Source organism: Loxodonta africana, chromosome 20 (genome assembly GCF_030014295.1).
Source record: "Loxodonta africana isolate mLoxAfr1 chromosome 20, mLoxAfr1.hap2, whole genome shotgun sequence".
In the NCBI taxonomy this organism is placed as follows: Eukaryota; Metazoa; Chordata; class Mammalia; order Proboscidea; family Elephantidae; genus Loxodonta; species Loxodonta africana.
This window is the reverse complement of record NC_087361.1, coordinates 70,218,666-70,245,828: the sequence shown is the minus strand read 5'-3', so window position 1 is coordinate 70,245,828 and position 27,163 is coordinate 70,218,666. Positions and strand designations below refer to the sequence as shown.

Below are 27,163 nucleotides of genomic sequence, written 5' to 3'. Positions count from 1 at the left end.
TTCATGCTAATACTGAGCTACTAAGCTGTTATTTTCCTTTTTAACTCTCATTGTCTCATGAGTGTACAGTGGAGCCTTCCAGAGGATATGTGATGTGTCATCTGGCAACAGACTGAAAGCAAAAGCAGCTCTGAGATTTCAGCTGTTTTCTATTAAGCCAGGCATTAAAGAGACTTGCAAAAAAAAAGTAAAACAATGTCACTCTTCTTTCTCAACTATTTTTGTTTTGAAAAATATTTTTTTAAATGAACTAATAAATATTTTAAATTCCTCAATTTTTAGTTTAAAAAATTTTTAAATCAACAGATATAACCCACATAAACAAAAGTTCTTCAGGGTCCTCAAAAGTTTTTAAGAGTATAAAGGAACCCTGGGATCAAAAAGTTTAAGAACCACTGACCTGGTATGTTGGCTGCCACATATCTAGTGCCCAATAAACATTTGTGGAATGAATGGAAAAAAGTAATAACGCTTTAAAGTCATAGCATCTTCCTTATAACCAAGCATTCTACTCTCAACTCTGTCACTGACTGACACCACATGCCCCTAAAACAAATTTCTGAAAACTTTAAATTGGCCACTCCTTCCCCACCTAGTCATTAGATACATAATCTTATTCTTCTTTATATTTTTGGAAATTGTTCTAGAGGGGGGAAAAATACAACCTTGAAGCATATGTGACTTTGCTTTGTCAGTCTTTTTTTTTTTTTTAAGAATATTTTATTACAGTTTAGGTGAAAATTTACAGAGTAAATTTGTTTCCCATTCAATAACTCATAAACAAATTGTTCCGTGACAATGGTTGCACTCCCTGCAATGTGTTGGCACTCTCCCCATCTTTGCTTTTGGGTAAATGTTGCCCTTTGTGTCTCATATAGTTGATTGTTCTAAAGTTCACATTCCTCATGGGTGTTATTGTTTATTTTATAGGCCTGTCTATTATTTCAGGGAGCTCTGGTAGTGGGTGGTTAAGCACTCGGCTGCTAAACAAAAGGTCAGAGGTTTGAACCCATCAGTGGCTTCAAGGGAGAAAGATATGGCACTCTGCTTCCATAAAGATGTACAGCCTGGGAAATCCTGTGGGTCAGTTCTGCTCTGCCCTATAGGGTCACTATGAGTCAGGATAGACTCAACGGCAAGGGTATGGGTCTATTATTTGGCTAAAAGGTGATCTCTGGGACTGGCTTTGGTACCACGTTAGAAGGGTGTCAGAAGTATAGTCTCAGTGATTCCTTTGGTCTCTATCAGACCAGTCTTTCTTTTTAATGAATTCAAAATGAGTTCGAATTTGTTTTACATTTTTCTCCTGGTCAGAACAGCCGGTAGTGGTACGAGGCACCATATAGTTCTTCTGTCTCAGGCTAGTGGAGGCTGTGGATCAGGAGGACCGTTAGTCCTTTGGACTAATTGCTTCCTTGAGTCTTTGGTTTTCTTCGCTCTCCTTTGCCCCAGACAGGAAAAGACCAAATAGCTGTATCTCAGAAGGCCACTCACAAGTTTATAAGACCCCCAATGCTACTCACCACAATGTAGACCATTATGAACTATGTTATGCCAATTGACCTACGTGCCCCCCAGGACTATGATCCTCAGCCCTCAATCCCAGGATCTCAGTCCCTCAAAGTGTTTGTCAGTCTTGACAGGAAAATAAAGTGTGAACTTGCCTTCTCAAGCCTGCTATCAGCTAGAGGGTGGAGGGAGCACAGCTCTGTACACAGTGATAACGTTGCTGTGTGCATGCTGTGTGCATGCTGGTAAACACAATCCCATTACAAGGAGCAAGACCTGCTGGATTCTATTCCTTCATGTCCACTCAAGGAATTCTGGCCTCCATTTCTCCTCTTTTCCTGTAACATAACTTTCTCTTTCACTAATAGATCATGCACATTAACATAGTTTAATATTGCCTATTTAAAAACAAAACAAAAAAGCCTCTCCCTAGATACATGCTGCTCCCCAGTTTCTATGACACCCAGCAAAATTTCTCAAGAGTTTCTATACTCGTAATCTCCACTTTCTCAGCACCTATTTTCTCTTTAACCTGCTCCAATGTGGCTTTCATCTTCACCACTCATTCAAACACTCTTATCAAGGTCACCAAGAACATTTTGCGAAATCCAACTCTCTGACCGTACTTCTTTTCTTTAGATTCCCTTGACGCCATTCTCCTAGTTGCCTACAACGTCAATGGCTGCTTCTCCTCTTCCACCCAACCTCTAAATGTTGGCATATATCAGAGCTCAGTCCACCCACATCTTTTTTTCTACCCATTAAAAATCACCTAAATGCTGATGACTTCCATAGCTAAACTTCCAGACTGTCCTGTCTCTTGGGCTCCAGACTCCATACTACTTCCACGCTGGGATGTTTACCAGTCACCTCAAATTATCATGATCAAAACAAAATCCTTAATTCAGCTCCACCAACTCCACCTTCCCTATCTCACTGATGCTACTACAGTACTCTTCACCCAGGTGCTGAGGCTCCAAACTTAGGGTCATCCACAACTCTTCTCTTTCCCTGAACTCCATCCCAAACCGATCAGCAAATCCTACCAGCTCTACCTTCAAAATATATTCAGAATATCACTACTTTTCATCATTCCCAAGCCACTATCATTTCGCTTCCTGCTCCTGTTGCGTGCCATAGAGTTGATTCTGATTCATAGCGACCCTATATGACAGAGGAGAACTGCCCTATACAGTTCGAACCACCAACCTTTCAGTTAGCAGCTGGGTTGCTTGACCATTGAGCCACCCGCGAAAAAACCAAACCCGTTGCCATCCAGTGGATTCTGATTCATAGTGACCCTGTAAGATAGAGTAGAACTGCCCCCATAGGCTTTCCAAGGCTATAAATCTTTACAGAAGCCGAATGTCACATCTTCCTCCTGGACCAGCTGGTTGGTTCAAACCACAGACCTTTCGATTAGCGACCAGGCACTTAACCATTGAGCCACCAGGGCTCCTTATTTCCCTCCTCAACTGCTGCAAATGGTTTCTCTTCCATTGCTTCCATTTTTGATTCACACAGCAGCCAGAAGGACCTTTTAAAATATAAATTGGAGTGTTGCAGTCCCTTTCTCAAAAAATTCTAATGGTGCCCCTGTAAGACTAAGATCTAGAGTTATGATTGCCTTTGAAGTTCAGTTCAAATATCTCCTCTCAAGTCCTCTCTGCCCCAACCCTCCACTTTCCAACCATTCCGCCTTGTCCATACCACAGTGCACTGTAATTGTTTCCATGTCTGTCTCCCTAACTAGTCTGTGACCTCCTTGAGGACAGGATCCACACCTTTTGTAGTCTTAGTGCCTGGAAGCTTGCCTGATACAGAGTAGGTCATCAGTGTTGTTGACAAGTCCCAGCCACCAGAATTACCTCCCAACATAAGATGCTGCCTTATTTTTTTTCTAAACTTTATTTTGTTGTCATTGTTGAGAATATACACAGCAAAGCATACACTAACCCAACAGTTTCTACAGGTACAATTTAGTGTCACTGATTATATTCTTCGAGTTGTGCAACCACTCTCATTCTCCTCTTCTGAGTTGTTTCTCCCTCATTAACATAAATTCACTGCCCCACTAAGGTTCCTAGTTGCTGTTGTCAATTTAATCCTGTATAGATTGTTCTTAAAACAGCATAATGCTTGTAAAAAGGGTGTGGGTGTGGCAACTTTACAAGGGGGAAGGAGAATCAAGATCAACAGCCAAAGGCTGATTTCTATGAGGCAGGGGTCAAACATGCCTCCTCTCTCTGCCATCTTTATCAATTCTGACACCACCGTGCCTCCCACAGCCCTCTCTACTTCTCTGCTGGGTTCGATTCATTGCAATGGTCACATGGAACTCACAGACAATACTCATGACTATGGGGTTTATTAGGGAAGTAACAGGTTACAATTCAGGTTGAGTAATGCTCAGGATACAGTTCTTCTATCAGGACAGCCTTTTCCCAGTTGTGCTTGCAGGCAGGCCTCTCCCTGGCCACTTGGCCTCTGCCCTGCTCAGGCAAGTGTTACAAAGCTCTTTTAGCTCTGCAGTTAAGTGCCCAGAGGCACCCCACTGCCAGTAAGTCTCAGCCAGAAGGCGCTCAGCTCTAGCTCTGCAGGTTGGCAAACCTAGCTCCACGAAGTGCCTGGAGGCACCCTACTCCACCATAAGCCTCCTGCTCAAAGGCACTCAGCTTTCTTGTTCTGCTGGTCTCTCCTGCCACTGTTTCTCTGCCAGCATGTTGAGTCTTCAGTGTTACAGCTCTCTCTCTCTTCCTCTCTCCCAGTTCCAAGAGCTTCTTAGTGCAGGAATCCCAAGTCCAAAGGACATGCTCCGCTCTTGGCTCTCCTTCCTTGGTGGTGGTGGGATCCTCTCCTTCCACCTCTTGGGTGGCTCATTTCAAGCCCAGTGGGAAGGCAAAATTGACCTATCCCCTTGGTGGGTCACAGTTACCCAATTTCCACAGTCCCACCCAATTACTTGGGTGGGAGTTATAAGACCACGGCAAGAAAGGCCATACAAAAGTGATCCATTGCACCACAATGCTCAAGGCCATTATTATTTACCTTTGAAGCTAAACTATTGTTCAGCTTTAAGATGACTTCAGGGGATATTTTTGGTTTAAAGTTTAAAGATTATCTCAGGCCAATAGTTTCAGGGGTTCATCCACCCTCCATGGCTCCAGAAAGTCTATAGTTCATGAGAATTTGAAATTCTCTTTTACATTTTAATCAGGATGCTTCTATAGAAACTTTGATCAAAATATTCAGTAATGGTGGCCAGGTACCATCCAGTTCTTCTCCTCTCATGGCAAAGGAGGCAGTTGTTCATGGAGGCAATTAGCCACAGATTCCATATCCTCCTCCTATTCCTGGCTGTCCTTCTTCCCCTATTGCCCCAGGTGAATAAAGGCCAATTGTGCCTTGAATGGCTGCTTGCAAGCTTTAAAAACCCCAGGCAGTACGCAAGGAAATAGGAGATAGAACAGAAGCACTAAACTCGTTCATTAGGATGCTGCCTCAATTTTTTTTTTAATTGTGCTTTAGGTGAAAGTTTACAGTTCAAGTTAGTTTCTCATACAAACATTTATACACACATTGTTATGTGACCCTAGTTGCTATCCTTACAATGTGACCGAACATTCCTCCTTTCCACCCTGGATTTCCTCTGTCCATTCAACCTGCTCCTATCGGTTTCTGGCCTCCCATCTCACCCCCAGACAGGAGCTGCCCATTTAGTCTCATGTATCTACTTGAACTAAGAAGCACACTCTTTACAAGTATCATTTTAAGTCTTATACTCCAGGCTATTCTTTGCCTGAAGAGTTGGCTTCGGGAATGGTTTCAGTTCTGGGTTAACAGAGGGTCCAGGAGCCATGTCTTCTGGGGTTCGTCCAGTCTGGCAGACCATTAAGTCTGGTCTTTCTACTAGAATTTGAGTTCTACTCCCCACTTTTCTTCTGCTTCGTCAGGGACTCTCGGTTGTGTTCCCTGTCAGGGTGGTCATTGGTGGTAACTGGGCACCGTCTAGTTCTTCTGGTCTCAGGCTGATGGAGTCTCTGGTGTATGTGGCCCCTTTTGTCTCTTGGACTAACGTTTTCCTCATGTCTTTGGTGTTCTTCACTCTCCTATGTTCCAGGTGGGTTGGGACCAACGGATGAGATACTGCCTCATTTTTGATCTTTCAAACCCAATCTAACCTTTGTCCCCCAAATCCCAGCAAGTCAAGTTACTTCATTGTTGCCACCTCTTCCAACTTAGAAAACTCAGCCTCCTGGGCTTCTTTTTGTTTCTCTTCTCCCTAGGCAACACCTCTTTCCCAGTCCCCAGCTCTCTCATTGCATTCCCTCAGGGTAGTTCAGATTTCTACCCCATTTGGCCAAGAAATTTCCTAAGACTTTGCCAGATTCAAATTCTAACTTTTAAAAGGTCTATAGGGACTTGTACAGAAGTGTGGTGACACCTAGAAACCACTGAGAAATACAAGTAACACTTCCTTTTGTTTACTACTGACAATCCCTCAGAAGTCCCCACAAAATTCCCCAGCATGAAATATGACTCCCCACTGGAGATTTAGAAAACTTCTGGGTAAAATGCCTAAACAAAGATCCTGTCACTTTCATCCTCCATATGGGGAGTTTAATTCTGGGATACAGGTCTGCACACACAGTAAATCCTTACGAGGCATTTAAGAGTTCCGGTTTCTTCTCTTATAAAAAGGGGGTTGGTTAATATAACTAGGCAGTAAACTTCTTAAATGCAGAAGATTGTCTTAATTTATCTTTGTAGCCACCTCCCTCACAGTACTTCATACAGGGCCCAGTGCACAACTCTAGGGGGCATCAGTCACACTGTCTTCTTTGGTAAGTGCTAATTACCACAAGGTTGGTTGAAAGAATTAATGAATGACCTATATCTTCTTCCCACAGCAACCCCACGTGTGTCAGTGTAGACCTGTGCTCCATAGGGTTTTCAGTGGCTGATTTTTTTAAAAAATAGATCACCAGGCCTTTCTTCTGAGGTGCTTCTGGGTGGACTAAAAGCTCCAGCTGTTTGGTTAGCACCTGAACACATTAACTGTTTGCACCACCCAGGGACTCCAAATCAGCATAAGGGATTGTATTAAACATTGCCAAGGAGGAGTGTTTAGCACAAAATGTGGAGTCAAACAAACCTGGGTTCAAATTCCAGCTCCATGATTAACTGGCTGTGTGCCCTTATGCAAATTACTTAATCTCTCTGAGCTTCAATTTCATCTGTAAAATGGGGATAATAATATCCACTTGATCAAGTTGTTGTGATGACAGATTTAGCAGACAAATGTAAAATGCCTTCTGCAGTGCTTTTGTGCACGTGAAAGTTGCCCTTTGTAAAACGACTACTGTTACTATTTTTATCTTGTACGTCAGATGGTTTAATCTGAACATTTAAACATCAACCAATCTTGAAAATGACAATTTTCTTTGTTTTTCTCAAATGTCATTTATTATAAAATACAATTCCAGAGAAAATAGGAGATACAGGGCATCTGGGAAGTGGATACAGTACACAGACCTCTTTAAATCAGGGGCATAAAGGGTCAAAATAAAATGAGTTAACAGGCAAAAAGCCAGTAACACATCTATATGGTCCATTCATCTAGAAAAGTCCCACCCCCGTTCCCGCTCCCCCAGCCCCTCCCACAGCAGCCTGCTTCAATCCTGGAATTTTTAATTTAAAAGAACAATTTAGGCTCCCTTGCTGTCCTGTGGCTTCAGTGAATGGAGCTTCTTTCTGCAGTTATGGAATGAGTCAGCAAGAGGGGGCGTTTCCTCTCCTGGGTGTTGGGGAGGAATATGGTAGGTAGGTCCTGGTGAGGGACAGCTTACAGAATGCCCCTGTTTACTCCTTTCCCCCTCACAGGGCACAGCCAGCCCATTCTGGGGGAAAAGTTAATATCAAATCCAAAGTCTCTCCTTTTTTAAGGAGGACAAGCTTTTGGAGTGCAGTGTAAAACAGTGAACTTAATTTCTGTCTGGTAGGGAATAAAAAATATGAAGAGGCAAGAGACCCAGTCTCTCTCCCAGCTCCTGAGCTCAGCTCAGGGGTATAATAACCGCTGCTCCAAGCCAGCCTCCTCATGACCCAAGATAGTAACTGGAAAAAACAACTGTTTAGACTGAACTCCCCACCCCATGCCCATTTTCTTGAGTTAGGCATCCCTTTGGCTCCAGGTTAAATAGGTTTATGGCCCCACAGAATAAGGGGAATTCTTATAAAAAGGGTGACAGAAAAGGGTTTTGGGGAAAAGAAGCACAAAAGAAAGAAGTAGCTGGTGACAGGGAATGCTTCCCAGAAACTGCCTAGCAGGCAGCCAAGTTGGCGTCCGCAGCCTAGAGACCCTTTCCCAGGGCCAAGACGCCCTCAGGAAAACTAAACCTAAGGGCCGAGGCAGATGATACCCCATGAGAGAAAAATTAAGGGCGAGACTAGGGGGAAGCACCCCCAGCGTATTCACAGGGAGCAGGTGACCCCCAGAAGGGCCGAAAGGAGGGAACAAGGGGTAGAGGACAGTATTCAGGGCAAGTCCTAACAAAGTAGGGGATGATGAGAGGAAAAACTCACCCCAAAAGAGCATGGGTCCCTGAATACAGGTCCTTGGCAGAGCCCCAATACAAAGGCCCTTCCTTACACACACACAGGTATCACGGCGCTCTCCTTTGGAGGCAAAATCAGAAAGGCCCGGGGCCCAGGCCTCAGCCTAGTGCTCGCAGCCCTCCCCTGCCTGCCCTTAAAGAGGGAGGGCTCTAACTGAGGACCACTGGGCCCCTCCCCAAATAATTCCTATAGACAGAAAAACAAAAACAAACAAACCTAGGGAAAAGTCCAATAAGAACCTTAATTATACAAAAAGTCCAAATAGTCTTCCTCTCTTGCCTTCTGAGGCATATGTACGTCCCTTCTCACAAGGCTTCCTGTCCAGTTAGGACAACGTTACTATTTCATTTTTTAAAAATAAAAATAAAGATATCTACCTGCCCTCCCTCAAAATGCTACTTCATATAACCTGCCCCCACACACTCCAAACCAGGCATTGCTCCCTTGACACAAGGTAAACTTAAAACTTTGCTGCAACCTCACAGCCTCCAACAGGCTGAGCATCACAATCAACCCAAGTTCGGTCTTCAGAGGAAGGGACAGCAGAGAGCTTCTTATTCTCCCTGCCTCCTGTCATGGAGGACAGATCCACCTGGATGGAGGGGAGGCCCACCAAGGGCCCTCGCCCTTCACAAGGAAAGGAAGTGTCAAGCAAGAGAGGCTCCTTCGCCCAGCTCCTGCCACCACCCTGGAGTTGGACCGTGGCTCTACTGGATTCACAAGGTCCCGTGACTTCGAGATCCCAATGCAAACCAGCCAGTCTTCTCCTGAGCCAGGTCCAGCTCTCGAAGGCGGATGTGCACCTCCCCAAGGAGGACGTTCTCCCGAAATCCTTGCTCACTCAGCACACTCAGCTGTAGCTCCCGCTGCTGCAGGTCTCCCCTGGGAATCCCATCGTACACCAACTGCAAAAGTGGAGAACGGGGAGAGAGGGAGGTGGTGAGAGAGAGAACTCGAGGAATCCAGAGGGAACGTGGAAGAACAAGATGCTTAAGTCTGTTGTGGTTTAATCTGGCTGTGGCTAAGACCACTTGATCTCTCTAACCCTAGAGAATCCAAGGGAATAGAAAAGGTATACGGAATCCAATTCTGTTGTTTGTTCAGAGTCCAAGCAGGTAAGGGCTTTTTATTGAGGCCCCTGCTCATGTTCAGCATAGGACCAGCAGGAACCCCCTCACAGGACAGGGCCCAGGCCACACTCCAGCTGTGGAATCTACCCTACGGGCCAGATAGTAAATATTTTAGGTTTTGCAGGTTATATAATCTCTGTTGCAACAACTCAACTCTATAGTCGCAACATGAAAGCAGCCACAGATAATACAGAAATGAATGGATGTAACTACATTCCAATAAAACTTTATTTACAAAAACAAGCATAGTTTGCCTGTCCCTGTCCTACCCCCACCAACTTCCCCACACACCATCTCATTGTAGGTGGGATTGCAGGTTTTCCGGGCCACTTTGGTTTTCCTCTTAGTGGTTTTCTGAGGGTCAGGAAGGAGGTAAATCTTTACATAGGGGTCAGGGTCATTCCCATCCTGGAGCAGTTGCTACAAGGGAATGAAAACACAAAAGATAAAGATTCTCATCACCATTCCTGTGCTCACACCCTGATCGAGACTCATTTCCCACACCTGGCTTCTTCAACGCACATGTAACATATTCGCCTGCTTCCCATCTCACTCCACTCTGACAGAGAAATCCGCCATGATGATATTAGGTGTTCTACAATCAGACTGTCCGTTATCTCAAGTCTGTATTTTTTATCTGATTGCTCAGGGTACCCCATAATGGGGTCTGTTTTCAATGAACCTTCATGTCCACAGGCATCCTCCTGCCACAATATCTTTGTCTATTTTATCACATGGCCCACTTAACCTCTCATTGTTGTTAGCTGCCATCAAGTTGGTCCCCAACTCGGGGACCCCATGCACAATGAAATGAAATGCTGATAGGTCCTGTGCCAACCTCACGATTAGCTGGGGATCAGACTGTTGATCCACAGGGGTTCCTTTTCTTTTTTTTTAAATAATATTTTTTGTTTTTTTGGTGAAAGTTTACACAGCAAATTAGGTTGCCACTTGACAATTTCTCCACAAATTGTTCAGTTGATATCAGTACATTTTTCACCATGTGTCAACATTCCCTCTCATCGTGCTCTGGTTGTTCGATCCACAGGGTTTTTTTCACTGACTCATTTTCAAAAGCAGATCGCCTAGTCTGTCTCAGGCTAGACGCTCCACTGAAACTTGTTCAGCGTCCTAGCAACACACCAACTTCCACGGACAGATGAGCAGTTGCTATGCATGAGGGGCCCTGGCCGGGAATTGAAACCAGGTCTCCTGCATGGAAGGTGAAAATTCTACCACTGAACCACCACTGCCCGTCTTATCCCCTAAGAGATGAAGAAATGAGTCAGAGAGATCAAGTTGCTTGTCCAAGGCAGCCAACTAGTAAGTGATTTACCTAGCCTGATCCTTTTAAAATTTAAATCAGATCATGTCACACTTCTGCTCAAAACCCCCAATGGCTCCCACCTCATTCTGTGGAAAAGCCAAAGTCCTTGCCGTGGGACTCACAGACTCTGGCCTGCTGGGCCCTCTCTGACCATACCTCCCGAGAGCTCTTCCCTCTGCTCCATCAGCCGCAGCCACACTACCCCAGGTAGGCTCCCGCTCAGGCCTTTTGGATCTTACTGCTCCCTCTGCGTGGAACAATCCTCCCTCACCTCCTTTCCATCTTTGCTGAAGTATTTAATCCCCATAATGACCCTAGGAGGCAGTGGACTAATGTTATCCTCATTTTAATGAGGTTCAGAGTAACTAGGTCACTTGACAAAGATCACAGCTAATATGAAGCAGTGTCTTGTACTATTTGGTCATATCGTAGGCGGGCTACTCTCATGACATGGGAACAGAGAAGGTCTGACCAGTGAGAAAAGTGCCAGAAAAGGAGACAAATGAGGGGTGCCTGTGCACTTACCAAGTCCCGAATATGCATCACCATAATGAAGAGTTTATTGTTTTTGTAGGAGATGGACAGCTTCACCTCCCCTCCCACCTTTCCGATGGGCCGGGCCCATGAGCCGTCTGTAGGGACAAACAAAAGTAAGAAAGTTCATGAGGCCAGCCACGACTCTTTCTGGTGCCAGGCAGGTGTTTCTAGTTTCCTTCTGACCCTGCCCCCTCCCGCATGTCTTCCTGTCCAGTTCATCCAGGGACTGGAGCTTCCTGGTACCCCCTGGGGGACCTGCATGAGTGGAGTCCATGAATATGATATGGCCTTGGGTTGGGATGGGTCTATCTGATTTGAAGGTGTAATCACCAGCTGAATATTCAACCCCTGGGGAACCTGGGCAAGAAGCTATGGACCCCACAGCCTAAGTGGGAAACCAGATTCCCTAGCCAGCGAGAAAGCAACTGGAGACAAGGAAAGAGAACTGGGTAGAGGTGGGGGCGGGAGGTGAAGTTGCCCTTATGAGCGGTTCATTGGGGCTGGCAGGGATGTCAGAGAGAAGGCACTGTACCTGAGGATCGGGGAGCTGGGCTGGTGCCCAGAGCCTTCTCATCCCGGGGCAGGGGGTGGAAGAAGGTATATACCAAATCACACTGGAATGAACCAGAAAATGGGATCATTATTCAGTAAGACAATGGAACAATAAAAAAAGTGTGGGGGGGTGGTTCTTCCAGATTAAAAGAGACATAAAATGTAACAACCTAATGTGCAATTCTTATTTGCATTCTGGCTCAAACAAACCAACTGTGAAAAGATATTCCAGGGATGTCATAGATTGAATTGTGTTCCCCAAAAATATCTGTCAACTTGGCTAAGTCATAATTCCCAGTATTGTATGATTGTCTACCGTTCTGTCATCTGATCTGATTTTCCTGTGTTGTAAATCCTGTCACTACGATGTTAATGAGATGGATTAGCGGCAGTTGTATTGATGAGATCTGTAAGATTAGATAGGGTCTTAAACCAATCCCTTTTGAGATATAAAAGAGAGATGCAAGCAGAGAGACCTGGGGACCTCATACCACCAAAAAAGCAGCGCCGGGAGCAGAGTGTGTCCTTTGGACCTGTGGTTCCTGTGGGGAGAAGGTCCTAGACCAAGGGAAGACTGATGACGTGGACTTTCCTCCAGACTCGACGGAGAGAGAAAGGCTTCCCCTGGAGTTGACACCCTGAATTTGGACTTGTAGCCTACTAGACTGTGAGAGAATAAATTTTTCTTTGTTCAAGCGATCCACTTGTGGTATTTCTGTTAGAGCAGCACTAGTTATCTAAGACAAGGGACAATAGGGAAAATTTGAATATGGAGTATGCACTGGGTGAAATAACGGCACTGTGATTATGTAAGAATATATCCTTACATTTTAGAGATGCACAGTGAGTATTCAGGGTAGAATGTCATGGTGTCTGTAATTTAAAATACCTCATAGAAAATAGATAATCATGACTATTAAGGTCAAAGATATATGGGCACTCATTATGTTGTACTACTTTTCTGTAGGTATGAAAGGTTACATACTAAAAAAGTTTAAAAAAAGAAGAACAAATAAAACTAGGTCACACCAGGTCAAAAGCAGTTTGTTCTTTTCCACTACTCTCCCCTATCAATACACACATACGTGCATACACTGGTAGACACACCCGGTAAGCACGGAGAAAAGCTTGAGCCAATCTTGGACACAGACCATGAATCCTACTCATGAGAATGTTTCCTAACTAATTTGAAAGACAAAACACCTAAATGTGTTAAAATACCCACTTTAGCCTTAATACTGGGGGAAAAAAATGGACCTAAGTTAAAATGTTTTTTAAGAAGCAAATTGTAAAGGAAGTTATGGTATATGCTTACTATAGACACTAAGTAGAAAAAAAAAAAAGCCAAATTATATTTAAGCTGTGACTACTATTGTTGTTAGGTGCCATTAAGTGGATTTTCAACTCATAATGACCCCATGTGACAGAGTAGAAATGCCCCGTAGGGTTTTCTAGGCTGCGATCTTTACGAGAGATCACCAGATCTTTCTCCTAGGAAGCTGCTGGGTGGGTGCCAACTGCCAACCTTTTGGTTAGCAGCCAAGCTCTTAACCATTGCTTCACCAGGGCTCCTTATGACTACTGTAAAAGTCACGTTCACATGTGGACAAATAGAAAGGGGACATGGAAAACAGAGGTAGGTGATTTAGTTGGGGTGATGGGATTCCTGATGACTATATTGTTTTTACACCCACTTCACTTGTTAAAAAATATCTAAGCAGATATACACTTACACTCAATCTGTTCAAAACTCCTTTTCCTCAAGAATTCTTTCCTTAATAGCTCCGGGATGGCATCTAATGTAGAAATGTCTCTTGTTGTGACTGGCTGCATGAAAGTTTTCATTTAATCGTGTTTATGTATGTTATGAATTGAATTGTGTCCCCAAAATATATGTCCCCTAACTTCTATGCCTGTGGTTATAATCCCATTTTGGAATGAGTTGTTTTTGTTATGGTAATGGACAGGATTAGTGTAGAATGTGTCTTAAGTCAATATCTTTTGAGATGTAAAAGAGATTAAACAAGCAAGTGAGTAAGCAGAGATGGGGAAGAGTGATGCCAAGCCACATGAAGATCGCCCAGGAGCAGAAGCTCAGAAGAAACAAGGACCTTCCTCCAGAGCTGACAGAGGGAGAAAGCCTTCCCTCCTAAACTGTGAGAAATTAATTTCTGTGTGTTAAAGCTACCCATCTGCGGTATTTCTGTTATAGCAGCACTAGATAACTAAGATTCCAAGGAACTCTAAAGAACTGCAAAGAATGCCAATGAGCTCCTGGGGATACAGACAAGGAAGGCCCACCCCCTGGAACCATGCCCTGAATTCAGACTTCTCGTCTCCTAAACCGTGAGAAAATAAATTTCTCCGTGTTACAGCCCCACCTGTGGTATTTCTGTGTGTTACAGTCCCCACCGTGATAGTTCTGTGTGTTCAGCCCCCGCCCGTGGTATTTCTGTGTGTTCAACCCCACCCATGGTAGTTCTGTGTGTTACAGCCCCCACCTGTGGCATTTCTGTGTTTTACAGCTCCCACCTGTGGTATTTCTGTGTGTTATAGCCCCCTCTGTGGTAGTTCTGTGCGTTATAGCCCCAGCTGTGGTGTTTCTGTGACCTGAGATAGTTCCGTGTGTTACAGCCCCACCTGTGGCATTTCTGCGTGTTACAGCCCCCACTTGCGGTATTTCTGTGCTTTACAGCCCTCGTCTGTGGTATTTCTGTGTGTTACAGCCCCCACCTATGGTAGTTCTGTGTGTTACAGCCCCCACCTGTGGTAGTTCTGTGTGTTTCAGCCCCCACCTGTGGCATTTCTGTGTGTTACAGCCCCACCTGTGGCATTTCTGTGTGTCACAGCCCCACCCGTGGTAGTTCTGTGTGTCACAGCCCCCACCCGTGGTAGTTCTGTGTGTTACAGCCCCCACCTGTGGTAGTTCTGTGTGTTACAGCCCCCACCTGTGGCATTTCTGTGTGTTACAGCCCCACCTGTGGCATTTCTGTGTGTCACAGCCCCACCCGTGGTAGTTCTGTGTGTCACAGCCCTCACCCGTGGTAGTTCTGTGTGTCACAGCCCCACCCGTGGTAGTTCTGTGTGTCACAGCCCCACCCGTGGTAGTTCTGTGTGTCACAGCCCCATCTGTGGTAGTTCTGTGTGTCACAGCCCTCACCCGTGGTAGTTCTGTGTGTCACAGCCCCACCCGTGGTAGTTCTGTGTGTCACAGCTCCACCCGTGGTAGTTCTGTGTGTTACAGCCCCCACCCGTGGTAGTTCTGTGTGTTACAGCCCCCACCCGTGGTAGTTCTGTGTGTTACAGCCCCCACCTGTGGTAGTTGTGTGTGTCACAGCCCCCACCTGCGGTAGTTCTGTGTGTTACAGCCCCACCTGTGGTAGTCCTGTTACATCAACACTGGATAACTAGGACAGCTCTCATGACTTTTGTGAGGCTGGAACCACTGACCTACCCTTTCTCCTCTTTATCTTCCTCTCAGAGTCGGGAGCACTGGTCATTTCACCAGCAAAAACAGAAGAGCCAATCTACCCTCTGGTTCCCAGCAGGCTGGGACCCTTCTGCTCCCCTATTCCCCACACCAGTAACCAGAATAGCCAGAAAGGAGGACATCAGACCCACCTCAGCCACCTCGGGGGCTGCGTGGATCAAGTGCCAGATGTATCCATTTAACTCCTCCCGCCGCCGCTCAGCCACAGCCTCTCCCCAGGAGCGGCCAATCACGAAGCGACTAGGGAAGCTGGGTGGGAGGTGGGCAGGTGTAACACAAGAGGGGAAAGATAGGAAAAAAATTAGGAGACAACAGGCTCTTATCAAATGTCATTTGCAGTTTCAGTCACCTGACTGACACTTTCCAATGGCTTCCCTTCCTGGAGACCATCACCCCAACCCTCGTTCCCTCTCAGCTCCCCAGGACTGTGCCAGCGACACACATGCTCAGCATCTCACATCAGACAAGAAAACCAAACTGTTTTGCGGAGTCCTGTGGCTCCCTAGGAGTGCCTCAGGGGTTCAGAGCACCCTAATTTTTCAATTAGATTGTCTCCAACCAATGTAAAAATTCATTTGAAGAATAGTTTTACTCTTTAAAAAATCAGAAACTTTGAAACATAGTCACGTTCGTTCAATCCTCCTGCCTTTGAACCAGTTTGCTTCCCTTCTGGCAGGTGGGCCCAAGCTTATTTTCAAGGCTGTAGTAAGACCTTTAAGGAGCTGTGGTGGTCCAGTGGTTAGTGCTTGGCTTCTAATCAAAAGGTCAGTGGTTGGAACCCACCAGCTGCTCCACGGGAGGAAGATGTAGCAGTCTGTTTCCTTAAAACTTACAGCCTTGGAAACCCTATGGGGCAGTTCGACTCTGTCCTATAGGGTCCCTGTGAATCAGAATCAACTGAATGGGCAGTGGGTTTAGTAAGACCTCTTGAGGGTATCAGGAGATCTTGGCCACCAAGGGGAGCACTTCTCACCAAACTCATTACCAGGCCAAGTAAAGCAGCTAGAGCTCTGAAAGAGTGATTTCCATGCCCATGCAGTCCTGCCCACCCCCATTCCGTCTCCCTCCCCAGCACTTCTCTCTGCAGAGTAAAGGAGCGCTACCTGGGCAAGAGGGCAGAAGGGAAGAGCAGTCGCAGCTTATTGTGTAATTCCTGGAACTCCTCAAACGTCCGCTGGATATAAATGGCCTCATGAGCATTCTCTCGCATCACCTTTACCACGTATATCTGCAAAGGCCCAGATTTAGGGTATTAACTATCCACCCCTCTGCACCCAAGAAGGGAGCAGGAAAGGGAGCAGTGTGTGTGGGAAGAGTTCATTTTCTAGAAGGAAGAAGACATCAGTGTCTCCAATGGAGATTAATGGTTTTTACAGCAGAAATCTGAAAGCAAAGTTTTCCAGTACACATTTCCTGTACATGTTCAGAGGGAAGTGCCATCCAGTTCAGCCCCCAGATTCTAGGTAGGCCACCTGAGCAAGTGACAGGGAAGTAGTCTGGGAGTGCTTCCAGGTAGGATGCTCAGACAACTCCAGTGCCCACTGCATGGGGTGTAAAGGAAGAGTCAGAGCTCCAATAAGCTGGGGTAAATGGGGAGCAAGGGGGAGCAGGATTGGAGAAGACACTTACATAGCCCTTGCTGGGGTAGAAGACCTTCTCATGGCGGCAGAGAAAAACATCAATGATGCGGCCGGAGCTCTTGAGGGTCTGTGTCCGTGGGGCAAAAGAAAGGGTCAGCCGGTCGTCTGAGCCCGTGAACTTCATCTGAGCCAGGTTATGGATGAAGAAATTGAGCTTTGTGGCTACGCTGCCCAGGCTGGACTCAATCAACCTGTTGGTGCAAGAGGATGGGAAGAATAGGATGTAACCATGGACCCAAGTCCCCAAAGCCTTGACAGAGCTACCACAGATCAAATCCTTTTCATTATGAAATACCCTCATAGAGGGCAAGGCTGGCACACAATTATCTACATGGGATTTACCTGTGTAAATTCTGGGGTCTTATCTCTCCTCCAGGCCCACGGTAGGAAAGAATTTAGGGAACCACTGTGGGGTTGCCATGTAAATGTCTAAATATTGTTCTCAAACTGAATTCCAAGGTTGTTCAGTACTGTGCAATCTCACCAAGGACTATTTAATCTACAGATTTCAGTTCAAAAGGAGAGGTTCTCTATAGGGAGTTCTACTCCTGTGAGTTGGAATCAACTTGATGACACACACCAACAACATAATCAGCCACACAAAACAAAACATAAAAGGAACAAAAAACAAGACAAACTAAAGGAGAGGTTCTATGTCAGACCCAATAGAGAAAATTTAGTTCTCTAAGTTCCAAAAAGAGTGCATAATAAAATGGAGACATCATCTACATGGACAAAATTATAGGCATTAGTACACAGAAACATCCTTGTCTTCATACTAAAAGTTTCAGTTCCTGAAAACTGTCAAATACAGAAAAAATTGAACCATAGGCTTCTATGTTTTGACGGGGTGGTGGGCCTGATCCTAGAGAGCTAAAAACTATTACAAAGTCCATATTATACTTTGTCCCTTAGACACAGTTTCTGGCTGGGATGTGGTAAGAATGCAAGTAAAAGTCAGATTGCAACACCTCTATATACAAAAGTTAGCACCAAAGCGTACATGGGAAACTGAGGCAGAGAGAAGGAAAGTGATTTATCTAAGCCAGGAGCAAAGGTGGGAAAACAGATCCATGTTGTCAGCTCTTAGGCTGCCGTCTTAGCCTTTCTCACTCTCGAGTGACGCATTGAAAACTGATGACCAAAGACCAGCTGAGTTGTGGAACGACATCAAGAACTTCATCCATGAAGGAAGCAAAGGGTCATTAAAAAGACAAGAAGGAAAGAAAAGACCAAAATGGATGTCAGAAATGACTCTGAAACTTGCTCTTGAATGTCAAGTAGCTAAAGCAAAAAGAAGAAATGAAGTAAAAGAAAGGGTGGCTCAAGAAGACAAAGTATTATAATGACATGTGCAAAGAGCTAGAGATGGAAAACCAAAAGGGAAGAACACGCTCAGCATTTCTCAAGCTGAAAGAACTGAAGAAAAAATACAAGCCTCAACTTGCGATAGTGAAGGATTCTATGGTGAAAATATTAAACGATGCAGGAAGCATCAAAAGAAGATGGAAGAAATACACAGGGTCATCATACCAAAAAGAATTGGTCGATGTTCAACCATTTCAAGAGGTAGCATATGATCAGGAACCGATGGTACTGAAGGAAGAAGTCCAAGCTGCACTGAAGGCATTGGTGAAAAACAAGGCTCCCGGAATTGACAGAATATCAACTGAGGTGTTTAAAAAACAGATCCAGTGCTGGAAGTGCTCTCTTGTCTATGCCAGAAGATTTGGAAGACATCTGCCTGGCCAACTGACTGGAAGAGATTCATATTTATGCCTATTCCCAAGAAAGGTGATCCGACCAAATGCAGACATTACTGAACAATATGATTAATATCACACGCGAGTAAAATTTTGCTGAAGATCATTCAAAAAGTGGCTGCAGCAGTACATTGACAGGAAACTGCCAGAAATTCAGGCCAGATTCAGAAGAGGACATGGAACCAGGGATATCATTGCTGATGTCAGATGGATCCTGGCTGAAAGCAGAGAATACCAGAAAGATGTTTACCTGTGTTTTATTGACTATGCAAAGGCATTCAACTGTGTGGATCATAACAAACTATGGATAACATTGAAAAGAATGGGAATTCCAGAACACTTAATTGTGCTCATTCGGAACCTGTACATAGATCAAAATGCAGTTGTTCAAACAGAACATGGGGATACTGAGTGGTTTAAAGTCAGGAAAGGCGTGCATTGGGGTTGCATCCTTTTGCTGTACCTGTTCTATCTGTATGCTGAGCAGATAATCCAAGAGGCTGGACTATATGAAGAAGAACGGGGCATCAGGATTGGAGGAAGACTCGTTGACAATCTGTTTTATGCAGTGACACAACCTTGCTTGCAGAAAGTGAAGAGGACTTGAAGCACTTACTGATGAAGATTAAAAACCACAACCTTCAGTATGGATTACACCTCAACATAAAGACAACAAAAATCCCCACAACTGGACCAATAAGCAACGTGACAAATGGAAAAAAGATTGAAGTTGTCAAGGATTTCATTTTACTTGGATCCACAATCAACAACAATGGAAACAGCAGTCAAGAAATCAAGAGACGCAAAAGACCTGTTTAAAGGGTTGAAAAGCAAAGATGTCACCTTGAAGACTAAGGTGCGCCTGACCCAAGCCATGGTATTTTCAACCATATCATATGCATGCAAAAGCTGGACAATGAATAAGGAAGACTGAAGAAGAATTGATGCCTCTGAATTGTGGTGTTAGGGAAGAATATTAAATATACCATGGATTGCCAGAAGAACGAATAAATCTGTGTTGGAAGAATTAAAACCAGAACACTCCTTAGAAGTAAGGATGGTAAGACTGGGTCTTACATACTTTGGACATGTTATCAGGAGGGATCAGTCCCTGGAGAAGGACATCATGCTTGGTATCATACAGAGTCAGTGAAAAAGAGGAAGACCCTCAACGAGATGGATTGACGCAGTGTCTGCAACAATGTGCTTAAGTGTAATAACGATGTAAGCATGGTGAAGGACCAGGCAGTGTTTCTGTCCTGTAGTACGTAGGGTCGCTAGGAGTCAGAGCCAATTCAATGGCACCTAACAATAACAACAGTCCTGTTCTACCAATCAGGCAGCCTGGAAATTACTCAGGGTAGGCAGTACTCTGCTTTGCACAGGGCATTACCTTGTGAAGTAGGTCGTGGCATTGGCCTCCGTGTCCTGAGGCCTCAGGGCATCATACACATACTTGAGGTCCTCCAGGTCTGAGAGCTCAGGGATCCCACAGGACAACATCTAGAAGGAGAGGAAAGAAGGAGAAATAGTATCTGTAATAACAAGGAATCCTTGCTTCTCCCCTACCACAAGGCAAGATTTTTTATAGCTAGGCTCCTTGACCATTCTAGAGGGTTGCAGTAGGCGGATGATGTGGGCAGTGGCTAGAGGACCATAGGGGTTGAGGGGATGGAGCAGGGTGTCCAACACTTGCACAGACACCACTGTCCACAGGTACCCTAGGTTCCTGCCCTTATCTAGGGCAGGCAGGTACTCAGTTGGGGCTTGAAGAAGTGGACCTCCAGAAATCCTTTCAAGCAAGGCAGGGGAGTCTTACAGATGGCTCCAGATGGTAAGAAGGAGGGGTTCAGCCAAGGATGGAGCTCCTCACCAGGCCCAGAAGGTTCAGGAAGAGGTGGGTGTGCTTTCGGATGAGGTTGTAGGCTTGGCAGCAAAGGTCAACAAAGTCATGGAAGCGGCTGGAAGGTTTGTCACCCCCATTGATGACATATGCCATATCCGAGGTGAAGACAAAGGGGGCACGGTCCCTGGGCCAAGGGGAACATACAGATGGACGGTCAACAGGGAGGAGGATGGCTCCCTTGTGGACTGCGTTAGGGGATAGTTTCCCTCATCCCTCATATGAGCCTGGATAGACGGGGATCTCCCTAACTTTTTTCCTCTTTCTTCTACCTTAATCTTAGAAGGTCACCAGTCAGTGGCATCTCTAGGGGCGATGGGGGGTGCAGACCACACTGGATAACACCGTCAGAGGGGGTGACATCAAAATGATTGTCAATAAAATTTCTGTGCAATGTTTCACCAGAAATTTATTATGTTTTATAAAAATATCCCTGTAGTTATATCAGGTAGACACTTGAGACTATGTTGGCATCTCCTGCCTGGAGGGGAGATGAGAGGGTGGAGGGGGGTAGAAGCTGGCGAAATGGACATGAAAAGAGAGAGTGGAGGGAGAGAGCGGGCTGTCTCATTAGGGGGAGAGTAATTGGGAGTGTGTAGCAAGGTGTATATGGGTTTTTGTGTGAGAGACTGACTTGATTTGTAAACTTTCACCTAAAGCACAATAAAAATTATATATATATAAAAAAACTCTACAAGGGGGAAAAAAATATATATATATATCCCTGTAGTTATAACAAAAAAATTCTTTGTAAGCCCAGCTTACACGTATCAATACACCCACAAGCCTAAAACTCTATGCTAACTTACTTTTTGAATCTTCTAATGCTCTCCAGTAAGAGCTGTCATTGTTATCCAATTACAATGACACTTCAAATCACGTGATTTCACCTGCCTGCACTGCAAGTACGTGCTGTTGTTTTCATTGCTGCCAGTGTTTTTACAGTGACTGATTTTGTCAAAATTTCTGGTGTTCTAGCTACAACGTTGTGGTAATTAGCATGGGGGGGGGTGACATTATGAGTTACAGCACTGGGTGACACCAACCCTAGTGATGCCACTGCCAGCAGTAACAGATATTCCACTTATTTCACTGGTTCCCTGTCTGTGAGCAATCAATATTTTTTCCCGAATATCTAATCCTGCTCCCTTTTGCTGAAGTTTGGGCTCATTTTCCTTTGCTCAGCCTCAGGAGAGAGGGAGAACAGTTGGTCCCCATCTTCTTCTGCCCGGCCCTATCAGGACTTGGCCATGCTCAGAAGTCCAGTCATCACGGGCTGTTTTCCAGATCTGAACTATTTTCTGCTGACCTCCCTGGCTTATACTCTCTACCCACATACCCTGGACTCTGGAGACCACTTACCGTTTGATGTTGCCAAACATCTGGGCGTGGCCCAGGAAGCGGCCAAAATCAATGTGGAACATGTGGCCAGTGGTCTTCAGCATAATGTTGTCATTGTGTCGGTCACAGATGCCCAAGACGTAAGTGGCCACACAGCAGCCTGCACAGGAGTAGATGAAGTTCTCCACAGCCTGGGAGGAGTGAAGGCAGATAGGAGGAGAGGACACAACGCTCACCTGGAGGGGCTCCAGGAGCCACAACCAAGCTGAGTTCAGCCTCTCTCTCCTGTGAGCTCCAAAAGCACCTGACATCTGCCTTTCCAGCCTTCATCACACAGTAACGTACACATTCACACATGTAGGAATGGCTACCATATCTTAACGTACACTCTCACACGTGTAGGAATGGCTACCATATCTTAACGTACACACTCACACATGTAGGAATGGCTACCATATCTTAATATACACACTCACACGTGTAGGAATGGCTACCATATCTTATGCAGTATAAGGAGACAGAAGGCATATACATCTCCACCACTCTTTCTGAATTTCTTTTCCTTTGTCCTGCTTTCTTCCTAGGGAGACTGGTTGAAAAGAGTGGATTAATCCAGCAGCAATGACTTGACCAGCCCAGATTAAGGAGACAGTACTAGATGGGAAGACTGAAGTGCACAGCATTCCCAACTGGTCATGGTGATCCTAACTCAAGCACTGTGACTGTACAAGATGAAAGTAATAATGGTAGTTGTTTGACATATGGTAACTTTCTGTATTGTGGTAAATATACAGACAACGAAATGTGACATTTCAACAATTTTCACATGCTCAGTTCAGTGGCATTAATTAGGTTCATATTACTCAACCATGACCCTGTCATCCTTACTGATTCCAAAATTATACCTTTAACAGAAGCTCAGTGTCCCCTAGGCAGTGAGTCCTCCTTTCCTTCTCCCTCCTTCCCATCCCTAGTAACCACTAATAAATTTTTGTCTCTATACACTTGCCTATTGTAGATAGTTCATATAAGTGGGATGGTACAATTTGTCCTTTCGTGACTGACTTATTTCACTCAGCATAATGTTTTCAAGGTTTATGCATGTTGTAGTATGTATCAGAACTTTATTCCTCTTTATGGCTGAGTAATTTTCACAAATGGTAACTGTCTTAGTCATCTAGTGCTGCTATAACAGAAAGTGGATGGCTTTAACAAAGAGAAATTAATTTTCTTACAGTCTAGTAGGCTAGAAGTCCAAATTCAGGATGTCAGCTCCAAGGGAAGGTTTTCTCTCTCTCTGTCGGCTCTGGAGGAAAGTCCTCATCATCAGTCTTCCCCTGGACTAGAAGCCTCTTCGAGCAGGAACCCCAGGTCCAAAGGACACGCTCTGCTCCCAGTATAGCTTTCTTGGTGGTATGAGGTCCCCATGTCTCTTTGCCTGCTCCTCCCCCTTATATCTCAAAAGAGGTTGGCCTAAGACACTATCTAATCTTGTAGATCTCATCAATATAACTGCCACTAATCCATCTCATTACATCATAGTGATAGGATTTACAATACAAAGGGAAATCACTTCAAATGACAAAATGGTAGACAAACATACAATACTGGGAATCATGACCTAGCCAAGCTGACAGATATCTTTGGGGAACACAATCCAATCCATGACAGTAACTTACATGTGCTAATGTACCGCAGAAGGCATTTTACACTTGTTGGCTAAATCTACTCTCCAAACTTGATCAGATGGGTATTATAATTTCCATTTTACAGATGAAGGAACTGAAGTGCAGAGATTAAGTAATTTGATCAGGGTACACAGCCAGTCAGTCTTGGATCTAGGGTTTGAACCCAGGCTTGTTTGACTCCAGACCTTGTGCTGCTCCTCCTAGACAACGTTTGATGCAATCCCTCACACTGGTATAATACTTGATTGTTTCAAAGTGCTTTCATTGCACATAAACTGTGGAATAGCATTGAGAATCCAGAAATAAATCCATCCACCTCTGGGCAACAGATTTTTGACAAAGAGTCAAAGTCCATCAAATGGGGATGAACCAGTAAGAACCAGTCTCTTTAAAAAAATGGTACTGGCAAAATTGGATATCCACATGCAGAAAAATGAAATGGGACCTATACTTCACACCATACACAAAAATCAACTCAAAATTCATCACAGACTTAAATGTTACAGCTAAAACTATAAAGCTCTTGGAAGAAAACGTAGGGACAAAACTAATTTAAAAAATAAAGTTATCAAACACAGCTATTACTGCACGAACAGAAGAAGTCAAATTAGATAACTGGGATCTCCTAAAAATTAAATACATATGCTTATCAAAAGACTGTCAAAAGAGTAAAAACAGAACCCACATACTGGGGAAAAAATCTTTGGGAATGACATATCTGACAAGGGTCAAATCTCAATAAAATATACAGAAAACTTGAACAACTCAACAACAAAAAGACAATCTAATTTAAAAATGGGCAAAGGACATGAACAGATACTTCACCAAAGAGGACACTCGATTATCCAACAGACACATGAAAAGACGCTCGCGATCATTAGCCATTAAAAAACCATTGGAGAGATGTAAATCAAAACTACAATGAGATACCATCTTATTCCTGCAAAAAATGTCACTAAAAAAAAAAAACAAACAGAAAATAAATGCTGGCGAGACCATGCAGAGATTGGAACCCTTATCCACTGCGAGTAGGATTGTAAAATGATACAACCACTATGGAAAACAATATAAGATTTCTCGAAAAACTAGAAATAGAACTATCTTATGATCCAGCAACCCATTAAAAACCAAAAAAACCAAACACACTGCGGTTGAGTCAATTCTGACTCATAGCGACCCTATAGGACAGAGTAGAACTGCCCCGTAGAGTTTCCAAGGAGCACCTGTGGATTTGAACTGCCAACCTCTTGGTTAGTAGCTGTAGCACTTAACCACTACGCCACCAGGGTTTCTGGTATATACCTTAGAGATCTAATATTAAAGACACAATCAGACATATGCACATCTATGTTCATTGTAGCACTATTCACAATAGCAAAAAGATGGAAACAACCTACATGCCCATCAACAGATGAATGGATAAACAAAATGTGGTACATACATACAATGGACCACTATGCAGCCATAAAGAATAATGATGAGTTCTCAAAATATAATGTGGATAAAACTGGAGGACATTATGCTGAGTGAAGCAAGTCAATCACAAAAGGACAAATACTGTATGATCTCACTATTATAAAAAGACAAGAACAGGTATACATACTGCAACCAGTGTTCCCTGGTGGTTACCAGGAATAGTTGGGAGGGGGGGGACATCATTCTCTGGATAGTAGACACTTGTTATTTGGGGGGATGGGAAATATAACACCAAATGTGGGTGAAGTGTGCACAGCCTGACCAAGGAAAACGACGTCACTAAGAAGTATACAAGAAAAAAGTAGGTTTTTGGTAAATGCTAGGACATATACAACTGTGCAACAACAACTTAATAGGAGTGTGGACCCACATGCATGTCTGTATGCACACAAGAGTGTAGGTATGTACATATGTGCATATAGGTGGGCACATACAGATATATCTATACGCAGGTGTATACATATGTGAGTGTATACATCCATATATATTCATATATACAATAAACCACATAGGGAGCATAAACATGCATACTTATTAAACACTTCAAGGAACTGGTTTGTAGGGTCTGAAGGCTTAAGACCATAGCCTTATGGGGCAACTCAGTCAACTGGCATAATATAGTATGTAAAATTTAGTTTCTACATCCTAGTTGGATTAGTAGCATCTAGGGTTTTAAAAGCTTGCAAGCAGCCATCTAAGATACGACTATTGGCCTCTATGCACCTGCAGTAAAAGACATTGAAGGAAACCAAAGAGTCAGAGAAGAAGCCAGTCTACAGGACTAACAGTCTACACGAATCATGACTTCATCTACCCTGAGACCAGATGAAATAGATGGTGCCAAGATGGCAGAGTAGTCAGATGCTTCCAGTGATCCCTCTTACAACAAAGACCCGAAAAAACAAGCAAAACGATTATACTTATGACAAGCTAGGAGCTCTGAACATCAAAGGCAAAGTTAGAAAATGGACTGAGCAGCCGGGGGTGGGAGAGACGGTTCAGAAGCAGTGAGGAGTTGCCGGAACTGATTTGTCAGAAACCAGCGCCCCTCGGGCATGCTCCCCTGGAGCGACTGCAGCAGGGCTGGCAGTACGTTCTAGATGTGGTTTCCTCAGGGAGAAACATCCAGCCACACAGCCTACTCACACCTCTGGAACCAGAGAACAGTGCTCTCGGCAAAAGCTAAGTGCTTGTGTTTGTTTTACCATGGCTCCAGCCCCAAGCCAATTTCTGTGGCTGTCAGTTTCCCTGGGCTTGAGATAGGTGCTGCTGAGTGTTCTGAGCCATTCTCCCAGCCTTGGAGAAGGAATAAATTCACAATTGGGGGAAAAGATAATCTGCCAGCTCCACTAAGCTGAGGAGCTCAGGACAGAAGTGGCTCCCGTCCAGGCATAGATGGTCCATGGACTTTGATAACTTATCACCCCTGCGGGGACCTGTGCGGGTCCATTCCAGAAGAATAGGCCCTTGTTGGCAGACTGCAACTGTTTCAGCTCTGTGGTGGAGAGGTGGGTTTTTGACGTTTGACACCACTTTGCTTATTAAACATGGTCCTCGCCTACCCACATCAGGGGCCTAAGGACTGGTGGCTCTACCCATGTCACCTAGCCACCTGTGACAGGGGTCCAAGGACAAGTGGTACCTCCCAGTCCTTACAACCAAAAGCACCGGGTGCCCATGATTCAGCTGCAGAACCCACCTACCTGTGTGCTCTAGGGAACAGGGATGCGCTTTGCTCACAGACACTCAGGGGACAGTTGTCAGCCCCTTGCCTTGTTCAGAGCGTGACCCCCTGCTGCAGCCAGATACCTGTGCCTACACCAATTACCCCTGCCCCCTAAGACTGTAGGACAGAGCCTGTACCATGCACTTGATGATCAACTCCCTGGACACCTGAGCTGAATGCATACAAGAAAAGTAAATGGACTCCCAGGCTCATATACCTGGTAACAGCTCTAGTCATCTGGTGATAGGACGCTGGAGCTTCAAAGGTGCAAATAATCCAGCTAGTTCTCTCAAGCAGCCTACTTGGGCATATTAAAACAAAACAAAGCAAGAAGCTAGGATACAGTAAGCAAACAAAATAAATTAATACAATAACTTATAGATGGATCGGAGACAACGGTCAGTTTCAAATCATATAAAGAAGAAGACCATAATCACTTCAATAAGCTCTCAAAACAAAGAAT

The 27,163-nt window shown here is 44.6% G+C and overlaps 1 protein-coding gene across 4 annotated transcripts in view; it reads right to left on the bottom strand.

Moving 5' to 3' along the window:
• Nucleotides 1-1,106: 1,106 nt before the first annotated feature.
• Nucleotides 1,107-27,163, bottom strand: part of PIK3C2B (phosphatidylinositol-4-phosphate 3-kinase catalytic subunit type 2 beta) — a 91,549-nt gene continuing 65,492 nt past the window's right edge. Inside the window, exons 23-32 of one of the 4 annotated variants that reach the window (XM_023548304.2) lie at nucleotides 21,832-22,001; nucleotides 20,440-20,596; nucleotides 19,960-20,069; nucleotides 16,793-16,994; nucleotides 16,267-16,391; nucleotides 15,295-15,412; nucleotides 11,654-11,735; nucleotides 11,110-11,216; nucleotides 9,549-9,677; nucleotides 1,107-9,032 (exon numbers count right to left, since the gene is read on the bottom strand). In XM_023548304.2, the coding sequence (XP_023404072.1) occupies nucleotides 8,844-9,032; nucleotides 9,549-9,677; nucleotides 11,110-11,216; nucleotides 11,654-11,735; nucleotides 15,295-15,412; nucleotides 16,267-16,391; nucleotides 16,793-16,994; nucleotides 19,960-20,069; nucleotides 20,440-20,596; nucleotides 21,832-22,001 (1,389 nt within the window). In that variant the 3' untranslated portion in view covers nucleotides 1,107-8,843. The remainder of the gene's footprint in view (nucleotides 9,033-9,548; nucleotides 9,678-11,109; nucleotides 11,217-11,653; nucleotides 11,736-15,294; nucleotides 15,413-16,266; nucleotides 16,392-16,792; nucleotides 16,995-19,959; nucleotides 20,070-20,439; nucleotides 20,597-21,831; nucleotides 22,002-27,163) is intronic. The other 3 variants (XM_064273334.1, XM_010590243.3, XM_010590242.3) reach the window with 3 other exon arrangements.